At 40.8% G+C, this 12,004-nt stretch overlaps 1 protein-coding gene across 1 annotated transcript in view; it reads left to right on the plus strand.

Annotated features, from left to right (window-relative positions):
- Window positions 1-6,652: 6,652 nt before the first annotated feature.
- The window catches only part of LOC124622532 (protein AMN1 homolog), a 105,423-nt gene continuing 100,071 nt past the window's right edge, over window positions 6,653-12,004 (plus strand). Inside the window, exon 1 of the mRNA XM_047148265.1 lies at window positions 6,653-6,833. Within this exon, the coding sequence (XP_047004221.1) occupies window positions 6,808-6,833 (26 nt within the window). The 5' untranslated portion in view covers window positions 6,653-6,807. The remainder of the gene's footprint in view (window positions 6,834-12,004) is intronic.

Raw genomic sequence — 12,004 nt, forward strand, 5'->3', positions numbered from 1 at the left:
TTAGTTATACACGTCTCTCGTGGCTGACCATGAACTTTTTGGCAGTACCTTTAAAGTGACATGAATTCAAATATCCCGGTTTCCAGCGACTATTTATACACTAGTTGCCCGAAAATGTTTCTCTCTGGTTTCCTCAAGTTACTCTTTGACTTTGTGGCGGGACTGTTTTGTAAACAGTGTGATATAAGAAAGTAGTTGTTGTTGAGTTATTTCGTATTTAGTGCTTCATTTTTCGCAGTGAAAATGCCTAGAGCTAAAGCAAAAGTATTTAAAAAGCGTGTGAACTGGCAAAAGAAAAGAAATAATGATTCATTAGCAAAGCAAAGCAGTTCATCATCATCACTGTTGGAAAATGTGAATCCACTTATTACTGATTTGCCGAACGAACTTACACCAAATGAAAACAGTGCTTCTCATAAAAAACTAAGAGATTTGGAAGAGAAATATAATTTACTTGATAGAGGGAATGAAGTTTTTGAACTCATTGATACGAATATATTGTGTGAAGCTCTTGAAAACAGTTTGTGCTGCAAAAAATGTCATGGAAACGTTTCTCTGAAAGTAGAATCCCATGTTGCCCTGGCTGCCCAGTTTAATTTAATATGCAGTGTTTGTAAATACAGCTGTAAGTTTCCAAGTTCGGTTTCAGTAACTGTAAATAATGGATACAAGAAAACTGAACTTTATAGTGTAAATATTAGGTTAGTTGATGGATTGCGAGCAATTGGTAAGGGCAAAGCAGCTGGTGATATGCTATGTGGTGTTCTAAATCTTCCAAGTGCACCTTCAAAGTTTGAAGCTTACAATTATGTACTAGGATCTGCAGTTGAAGATGTAGCACAGAAGTCAATGCAGGTTGCTGTGGAAGAAGCAGTGGAAGAAAATGACGGCAGTCGTGACCTCACAGTGGCGTTTGATGGCACGTGGCAGAAAAGGGGCCACACCTCCAACAATGGTGTTGTAACAGCAACTAGTGTTGATACTGGCAAGGTTATTGATGTTGCAATAATGTCTAAATACTGTAGGTGCACAGGCAGGCTGAAAAATGAACACAGTGATGACTATATTGCTAATTATTATGGTAGTAGTGGTGGCATGGAGGTTGCTGGGGTGAAGAAAATTTTTCATCGCTCTTCACAGTGGTATAATGTTCGCTATGTCAAATATCTGGGAGATGGTGACTCTAAAGCATTCAAAGAAGTTTTGGAAAGCAAACCATATGGGAACAGTGTAAATATAAGCAAACTTGAATGTATAGGACATGTGCAGAAGAGAATGGGTGCCAGGCTGAGAAGGTTAAAATCAGTTATGAAAGGGAAAAAACTAGATGATGGGAAAACCTTGGATGGCAGAGGAAGATTGACTGATTCCATAATAGACCACATTCAGAACTGCTATGGCCTTGCAATCAGGCAAAATACAGGCAATCTTGAAGAAATGAGGAGAGCTATATGGGCTCTATATTTCCACACCGCATCCACGGATGAGCATCCACAACATGGTTTGTGCCCCAAAGGTGAAAACAGCTGGTGTAAATACAATAGGGGACTAACAACAGGAGAGAAATAAATTCACCACCACAGTCTACCATCAGCCATCATGGCAGAAATAAAGCCCATTTTCAGAGATCTGGCTGACAGAAGTCTTCTGATGAAATGTCTTCACGGAAAAACGCAGAACCCCAACGAGTGCTTGAATAGTGTGATATGGCATCGTCTCCCAAAAACAGTGTTTGTCGGAATTAATACACTACATTTTGGTGTGTATGATGCTGTGGCAACCTTCAATCTTGGAAATATAACTAAATGCCAGGTCCTTCAAAAGTTGGGTATGTGTGTTGGTTCCCGTACGGTACGTGCTATGTTCTTTTTAGATCAGCACAGACTAAGGCATGCTGATAATATAATCAAGACATTAGTGAAAAAAGCAAGACAGGTGCAGAGGGGTGCCAAAAGAAGACTTGAAGATGATTATGAAGACTGTGAAGGGGGTATTAGCTACGGATCAGGAATGTTTTAATCTTCTTTCTCCGTTTCCCGTAAGTTTACTTTTTACTTCATCTAGGAACATTATCTCAGGTACTGGTCAACCTAGAAGTCTGAAATTTTTATGACGTAGTGACATAGGTCCCTATTACATACTGAAACAACGATTTTTTAATTACTTGATTTACAAAAGACTTAGGGGTGATAGTCTAGTAAAAAGCGATGGAAAAAATTTACTTAAAAATAAATGTACAATATCTCTGTAAGAAAATACTTTGACAACAAACTGTTGTTTCAGTATTGTTGTAACATATGAATGCACATACAGTAAAATTTTTACCTCTCTGTCTCCAGTAGTTTGTGAGAAAATGTTCCCTATAGTAGGCATATATTAACATTGCGGGGATAGGTGATTCCGTATCCCCTTAAGATCCTCTGATGCTAGTAAGGCAACTGGCCCAGACGGTATCCCTGTAAGATTTTATGATGACTATGCTACAAATATAGCACCATTCTTATCCACGATCTATCAGAGATCACTGGAACAGCGGAAAGTTCCGTGGGACTGGAAAAAGGCCCAGGTCATAGCAATCTATAAAAAGGGAAGAAAATCGGATGCACATAATTACCGGCCAATTTCACTGGCATCGATTTGTTGTAGAATCATGGGACATATTTCGTGTTCAGACATAATGACCTTTCTAGATTCTGAGAAGCTCATCTGCAGAAACCAGCACTGTTTTAGGAAACAGCAGTCATGCGAGACACAGTTGGCTCTCCTTGTGGGTGATATACAACAGGCTCTAGATACCAGCTCCCAGGTTGATGCCATATTCCTCGACTTTCGAAAGGCGTTCGACGCTGTCGCTAGCTCCAAAAAGTGCGCGCTTACGGTCTATCCGATGACATATGCTGTTGGATCTAAAGTTTTCTAACATACAGAGAGCAGTATGTCGTCCTGAATGGTGAGACTTCAACAGAAACAAGCGTAACATCAGGTGTGCCCCAGGGAAGCGTAAGAGTTTCGCTGCTTTTTACAATTTACATAAACGATCTGGTTGATGGTATTGACAGAGGCATTAGACTGTTTGCCGATGATGCTGTAGTCTACAGGAAAGTAGTATCACACGAAAGTTGTGAACAGATCAATGAGGATTTGTAGAAAATAAATGCGTGGTGTAATGACTGACAGTTATCTCTCAGTATTAGTAAGTGTAACCTGCTGCGTATAACTAAGCGAAAATCCCCATTAATGTACAAGTACAAAAGAAATGTCCAGTCTTTGGAAGCAGTAACGTCCGCCAGGTATCTGGGTGTGACTATTCGAAATGATCTCAAATGGAATGATCATATTACACAAGTAATGGGTAAGGCGAACTCTAGATTGCGGTTTATTGGTAGAATCCTGAAGCAACGCAGTCCTTCAACAAAGTAAATTGCTTACAAATCTTTAATTCGTCCAGTTTTAGAGTATTGTTCGCCTGTATGGGACCCTTCCCAGTTGGAACTGATTCAAGAGATTGAGAAGGTCCAAAGAAGAGCGACAAGATTCGTGGCTGGTACATTTAGCCATCGCGAGAGCATTAAAAATTTCATAGAAAGTTTGTAGTGGGACACACTTACAGATAGACAAAGCACTAAACGGAAGAGGCTGGTCACTAAATTTCAAAATCCGATCTTCGCCGACGAGGATGTAGAGCACATATTATTACCACCAACTTTCATATCACATAATGATCACCATTAAAAGATAAGGGAAATTAGAGCTCGTACTGAGGCATTCAGATAGTTGTTTTTCCCTCGCGAGATCCGCGAGAGGAACAGAGGGTGGGAGGAATATGACTTTAGCGTGAATAGTGCCCTCCGCCACACACAGCTTGGTGGCTAGCGAAGTATATATGTAGATGTAGATATGTAGATGTAGAAAACTGAACTTCATAAATAAACGGTATATCCTCAGCTATGTAACTGACACTGAAATCAATTTTGTATCATGAGATCCTTTCTGTCAAGCAAAGATTGAGACTTTTCCAACCAATTTCCTGATGGGAGTAGGGGAAGAGGGAATGGTGAATGGGAGGGAGGGGTGGAGGTTCCCCAGAGGAGAAAGGGTTAATTGATTGGTCGATTTATTTAACTAATCAATTATTTATCAAATGTGTGCTTCTACTGGCAAGAGAGAGGGGAGAGGGTTTGAGATTTTCCAGAGGAGTATGGGAGGAGATGGGGAGGATGAGAGACTTTCTCAGATGGATGGATTATCACCAGGAGTCATAAATCAAATAACAGAACAATAGATTAAGGGGGGAAGGGGGTTGTAAATCAATCAAGTTTGCTCCTGAATGTATGCTTGGCCCTAAATGTATGCAACCTGCACTACTAAAAACGCCACAGCAGCGCCATTACGCCGCTACTGCTGTGGTCTTGCTCAAGTGTCCGTTAATCTTGAGTAATATTATAATTAAATTGCACAAACGACATCATGGCCCTTTAGCAACAACTACTTCACTCCCTGGTCGAAATCAGATAATACAGTAACTCCTTCTGAGAGCAGCAAATACGAATAGATGTCCTTTCGAGAACTGAACAAAAGTGTTCTGTCTGTATGCAACTACAATGACACATAAACTGTCTCTGTAACACAGAGAATACAAAGAAGCATAGTTTTTCTACAGGCCTAAGAAGAAACAGTAACTTAGAGAATATAATAGAAACACAACACCTTGGTAGCTGTCACAAAAACTATCTTTGACAGTGCAAAGTTTGTAAACACACACACACACACACGTCACATTGGACAAATAGTGCTGACAACCATGGTCACTACAACATCCCTTCAGTGGAAGAAGAGCACCACACAGGATTGTTGTTGTTGTGGTCTTCAGTCCGAAGACTGGTTTGATGCAGTTCTCCATGCTACTCTATGTTGTGTGAGGCTCTTCATCTCTGTACAAGTTCTGCAAAGTACATTTTTCTGAATCTGCTTACTATATTCATCTCTTCGTCTCTCTCCACGAGTTTTATACCCCACACTTTGCTCAAATACTAAATTGGTGATCCCTTGATGTCTCAGAATACATCACTAGTTTCAGTGAACTAAGCTCAACATTATGGAGAAAAATCAAAGTGGGACAAAGTTATTTTTTCAGAGTGTTTTAATTATGGAATATCTGTACAGACAAAATAGTTGTGTAATAATGTGAAATCGTCATAAACAATATGATATTTAATAGTGGTTATTTACTGGCTTCTGATGAATGAGTATTTCAGAGGTATTTGGTAAGTTTAGTGCAGTAATTTCACATATCGTGTTTCTGTGCTCGTAACAGTGGCAAGTTAAGGAGGGAGTGCGGGCTTCTCGTCCTGGGGAGGGGGGATGAGGTCCTCCAAATCTCAAGGGCCAATTTCCAGACAATACTAAAATACGTTCATTAAATGAGAGGCATTTGTGCGGAGGTGGGTGGGTACAAGACCAGGACCTCATTTTGTTTTGCCACCCATGGTTCCTGGGTGGTGGGGGCGGGGGGTTGCAAGACCAAGGACCTCTTTTGTTTTGCCACACCAGGCCTACAACAGGTTTTGTCCGCCGCTACCTCTTTCTTAATACAGCATTACTAAAATATTTTAGCATCACAGTTATAAAATACGGATCTTTCCCTGCAATCTTCCCTCTTTTTCTTATTAAACTTCCGATTTAATTTTTTTGCATCTGGCAACACTGACCGGGTGACGCATTGTCGCGGTGACGCGGTACGCATTGATGAAGTTGTGCATTGTGCGTGTAGCGCCTTGTTTCAGTTGTGTCTTGTGATACATTCTCAACCAGTCTTCAGCTTTTGAGACCATAATGAGCGAAAAGTTGAAAGATTTCAGCATTAATAATGAGGGCCAATTTCATGGCTATTGTGACTCGCAAGAAGAAATTCATTAACTTCTTATGGAGCTGAAACGGAATAGCGAGTAGTGAGAAGTAGCACTCACCTCTCAAAATATCTAGTGATGCGTCCAGAAGTAAGTCATTAACTGTCTCACTTTATTTCTGTCGGAACTGTGTTGCCCTCTGCAGACAATATGTTTACAGTGATCTGTTCATCGCATCATTCCGCTCCATTGGCGGTCTGTGCGAAGGATTTCGTAAATCGATTTCCCAATACCACTTCAAAATTAATTCTCGAATTACGCTTCTAGTTGCCGATTTTCCAATTCCGCAATCGATTTTCGTTCCCATGTAAACACATCTGGTTTTGAAACATGTTTGGGCTGTCAGGCTTTGTCTTGTTTTTTAAAAAAAAATCGGCTAATATGGACGGAGTGGCTTTTTTTACAGTGTAGCAGAAATAGAAATATTGGACTGAAGCTGTTTACATCTTGTCTATCTGGAGAGAAATAGTGGTTGTGCTGACTAAATCATAAACTGCAACAGCTGTTTTGCAGGCTCTATAATTAACTGGGCTAGCAAATCCGCTTCCATGCTTAACATGTAAAGACGACAGCGGTAAACAGTTTCAGAAATTCGGTTTTCGTCGTTTGGAAAATGTGTCGCACGTAAACGTAATGCATTTGTGAAGTAGTGTCGAACGTTTTGAGGATCCGTCAAGTGTGAATGAATCGACTTGGTTGCCATCCAAAGATGTTCCCTACCCCGTATTTATTCCACATCTCTGACTTGTTGTTTTTACATTGTTTGAAAAGTAGCGCCGTATGATAGTTGTTGGGTATTGTTTGATTAATAGATCAGTCAAAACATTCATACGTTGATGAGACAGTGTATTAAAATACTAAGGTAAACAGATTTTGCCCTGCACTGTCATCGTGACCCAGAATGCAGATCAGATCGCTGCTTCAGATGTAAGCAATTCATATTTCCCTGAACTGCAAAACTTGTTTATTTGTTTTTGAATAATAATGATTTACGGTGTGTTAACTCTAAAGTGTTACGTGTTAAGTGTCTATCAGCTTCTATAGTATTTGTAATTAATAATAAAAAAATTAAATTTAGGATGAGGTGTGATGTTCGCTACAACACTTGAAGTAAGAGCAATCCTTGTGTGTTACTAGAATTTTATGTTCAACTGCGAACTTGTTCAATTTTAATAATTTACGCCTACACCTCGGACTAAATTGCGAAATAGTTCGATTCTAATAATTTCCTCCTAGACCTCGGGCTACACTGCAGATTAGTCTGTTGTGTCAACCAAAATGTCGAGTACATTGGAGTGGACCTCTTTTACATTCTAGCCATGTAAACTGATACGTATTGGTTATCGATCTGTGTTATGTTTGTTGATATCAATGAATTTAATATGAGGTGTGAAATTCATCACACTGCTATAAGGAGATACCATTTCGATGTAGTCCTAGCTCTCCGTCAGGGATTCAAAATGGAGTTTCATATTCTGGTGTAGAGAGAAGTCCTAGAGTAGCCTGCAGTTGATTGGAAATCTGCAGATGTTGAAAAACAGTAAAAAAGTTTCGTATTAGTCGCACCAACTATAAGTTATCAAAATAACTGGACTTTCAGTGTAGGGGTTCTGGTTAACACTAATGTGCATGTTTGCAGTAAATAGAAAGCTTATAGTGGTCGCTGCAGTTAGTAATGTTACATAGTGTACCCTTGACCTATATAGCTCCACAGCAGCTCCCGATCCCATACATTAGAATCAGACACTTCCCTTGGCCTATATAGCTCAAAAACATCTCCCAATACCAACATACACCGCCACACATTAGGATCGAACACTTCCCTTGACCTATATAGCTCAACAGCAGCTCCCGATCCCATAAATTGGGATCGAACACTTCCCTTGACCTATGTAACTCAAAAACATCTCCTGATACCAATACCAACATTCATAGCCACACATTTCAATAAAACACTTCCCTAGACCCCAACACACAATACATGCACTGAAACCAAAACAATAAAAACTTACCACAAAAAGTTCTGGCACCACAAACTAGGTTGGCCACCACAATCACACACAGGCACATGTGCGTGCACACACACACACACACACACACACACACACACACACACACACAAACCAATGAAAAAATACTCAACCAAAGGAAAGACCCGACCCACCCACACCTCAACCCCCCCCCCCCCCCCCTGCAACCAACCCAATCTCACCCCCCACCCCAAAATAAAAAACCCACAAACAAAAACCAACTGCAACATAAAAAAGTCTCAATCACACACTAAAACTCAACAAAAACTTCAACAAAATAGATCCTCAACAACTAAAACACAAACCAACACTCTCCTCCCCCCCCCCCCCCCCCCACACACACACACACACAAACACTCCGACACGAAATAAACCACCCACCCCACCCTTAGCTGCAGCCACCCACCCACCTACCCAAACCACATTAACCAACCTCTTTTGGCCTATACATTTTACTGACAGCCCTTAAGAAAACCCAAAAAACACAATAGCTCTCAGGGACACTCTTCCGCCAACAGTACTCATCTAAATGAGACTGAAGGTTGGAAGAGCGCCTCTTCCCCTCCCAAGAATTGGCTTAACAGCCCCCCCACATCCCCTCTATTGTATTTGTGCAAGCCCCCGTCTCATAATTTTTGAACTCTAAGCTATGGTTAACTACTAAATGATGGAATCCCCTCTCACCCAACCCCCTATACGAAGAAAATGCATCTGAAACTACTGTGGACACCGGTTCTATGTACTCCTCAATTAACCCCACTAATTCCGCCTTGGACCTCCCTTCCACAACCCTAAAAATACATTCAGAACACCCACCACCCAGAACAACAGCCCCCCACACCCAGAGACCAACCACAGACTTACCCCTCCCATACTTCCTTTTCCCAAACTGTGACTCGTCCACCTCCACAACAACCCCATGACCCCCCCCCCCCCCTCCCCACACCCAGCTTACCCCTGTACTTAATGAACTCGGAACACACTTCACGGCAAAAATAAAACTAATCACGCACACTCCTTTCAGTCATGCGTGCAAAAACTGCGTGGGGATCTATAATGAAAAATACAATCTCGCGCATGCCCAACCTAGATCTCTCGAACCAGGTACCGCGCCATATGGAACGCCAAATATCGTCTTTCCGACAGCGCCACATATAACCGTCCCTGGTCCGAGACGCCGGAACTTTAGCCAACTTCATTTCTTCGCCACAAATACAGCATTTCACAACCTCGGCAATTAAACCAAAGAGCTGCAAGACTTGATCAGTTCCAAAGGAGTGTTCCCCATCATATTCCTGAGACATGCACTGTTAATTTTGTCTGTCATATCCATTTCTGAACAAAAAACAACAACCGATTAATTTTACTAAAATTACTACACGACGTACAGCGAACAACACTAAATTAACCTTCACACAAAACCACAAAATCGTTAACTCACTGAAACGAATGCCACTACAAACACAGCTGACACTTGAACAATTCTGGATAATGAGCAAGAGGGCAATTCCATAGTTACGGGTGTTATATGTACCCACACTTTAAAATCAGGAAAAATAATGTAAGGAAAAATTTAATATTGAAAACTTTTAAGGCTTGCATTATATTTCATGTTAGAAATGTTGATACCGGAATTGTTTCATTGTTCTCCTGGTTATTAATCAAAAAAGTAGTGTTCCGGGTGTTACCAAAAGTGGACCTGCCCCCTGTTATGAGTTAGGGAATTCTCTAATTTCTGCAAACTTGATGTTGCTTTTATTCTTGTAAAACAACTGTTAAGATATATATATATATATATATACACACACACACACAAACGGTTGCTTCGTCAAGAAAAAGGGAAGGAGAGGGAAAGACGAAAGGAAGTGGGTTTTAAGGGAGAGGGTAAGGAGTCATTCCAATCCCGGGAGCGGAAAGACTTACCTTAGGGGGAAAAAAGGACAGGTATACGCTCGCGCACACACACATATCCATCCACACATTTACAGACACAAGCAGATGTCTGCTCATAGTACAAACGGTTACCTTGTTGTTTGATTTCTGGTGTTGTTACCTTAGATAGTACTTGACTGAATTTCACAAAACAAACATCAGTTTCACCTAGTTTAAAAAGGTTTTACTTTTTCCTACTGACTTCAGAAACATTATTATTTTCACATCCTCCTCTTCATCAACCTCTCTCTGGCAGATTCCCATGTAGCAGTATTGAATTTTGGATAGGGTTTGCTTCTTTTTGTCACTTGGAATGTCAACCAAGACAAATAACCCAAATTTTAAATCAGACTTTTCACTCACAAGCACTTCCAATATTGTCTTGTGATTCAGATAGTGAAACAGTCTCCTGATCAGAATCATCAGAATTGCACACTTCATAGAAGTGCATGTAATGTTTTAACTTTGACCTCCTCAGTAATAAATACTGACACCCTTGTCATTAATGACTCTGCTGTTTTTGAAACCAGCAAATCAGTTGTGTTATAAGGCCGAAAGTGATGGCAGCCCTGGATTTGAGGAATCGCTTGTAAATTTTTCTACCTTTCATCCAAAATAGGAATGTTATGCTCCACTGTTATCTTATCAACCCGTAGTACCTTAATTTTAGAAAAATTCTTCAGAGTGTAGTCATAAAAGTCAATTGCGTTGTTAATAATGACTTTCCTAGATCAAACAGCTGTCCACACGCTCCTCTCCAATGCACCTCCAATGCCATCCATGGCTCCTTTACCATGTTAACTGGCAAAAAAGTTCCACTCAACTGTCAATCCAAAGTCTCTCTCAAAATAACATAGATTGGACAAAGCATATTTATTTTTGAACTGCCCAGCACAGTTGTCAGAAAATATAAAAAACTCTTTTATCTTTAGGAAACGCTTTTTTAATCTCCGTTACAACAGTTTTAAGAAAGGTCCACACAGAATATTTTGTGTGTTAAAGGTCGTTACTGATGACTGCATAGGACCTGACTTCATGGTTTGCAAACCAAATGCAGAAAGTGCAAATAGTTACTTGTGAATGCGGCCAGTGTGCACTCTGTACCTCATCTTGTGAAATTAGAGCATAATTCTCTGCAAAGTCTGTTTGAAGAACACATTTTTCAGCGTCAAGGCTGTTTTTCTTTCCTTGGAAGAAATCACTCTGCTTTATCTTCACTTAGCAATGTTTTTTAAACTGAGGCAATTTGTCAACCAGTGATGCTAAGGCATCATCGCAGCTCCCTGAATGTTCACTAAGACAAGGACAATGTTTCGCATCATTTTCCCATTGCTTCCAGACATCTTTTTAGTTAAGTCAAAGCCTTCTGGGATAAATTTGCTCAATTTAATTCATGACATTCCTGGCATGACCCAAAAACACAGTCGTCATTCTGTGAATTACAAGTTAATTCGTTCAATAATTCCTTCTGATTCCCTGGAACAGATGGAACAGCTTTGCTCAAAGACTCCAGTATGCTTATGAAATTGTAGTGGTACTTACACACACATACATTATGTGGGGTATATGATGAACCATGGACCTTGCCGATGGTGGTGAGGCTTGCGTGCCTCAACGATACAGATAGCCGTACCGTAGGTACAACCACAACGGAGGGGTATCTGTTGAGAGGCCAGACAAACGTGTGGTTCCTGAAGAGGGGCAGCAGCGTTTTCAGTAGTTGCAGGGGCAACAGTCTGGATGATTGACTGATCTGGCCTTGTAACAATAACCAAAACGGCCTTGCTGTGCTGGTACTGCGAACGGCTGAAAGCAAGGGGAAACTACAGCCGTAATTTTTCCCAAGAGCATGTAGCTTTACTGTATGGTTAAATGATGATGGCGTCCTCTTGGGTAAAATATTCCAGAGGTAAAATAGTCCCCCATTTGGATCTCCGGGCGAGGACTACTCAAGAGGATGTTGTTATCAGGAGAAAGAAATGTGGCGTTCTACGGATCGGAGCGTGGAATGTCAGATCCCTTAATCGGGCAGGTAGGTTAGAAAATTTAAAAAGGGAAATGGATAGGTTAAAGTCAGATATAGTGGGAATTAGTGAAGTTCGGTGGCAGGAGGAACAAGACTTCTGGTCAGGTGAC

The sequence above is a fragment of the Schistocerca americana genome, chromosome 7, assembly GCF_021461395.2.
Source record: "Schistocerca americana isolate TAMUIC-IGC-003095 chromosome 7, iqSchAmer2.1, whole genome shotgun sequence".
Taxonomy (NCBI): Eukaryota; Metazoa; Arthropoda; class Insecta; order Orthoptera; family Acrididae; genus Schistocerca; species Schistocerca americana.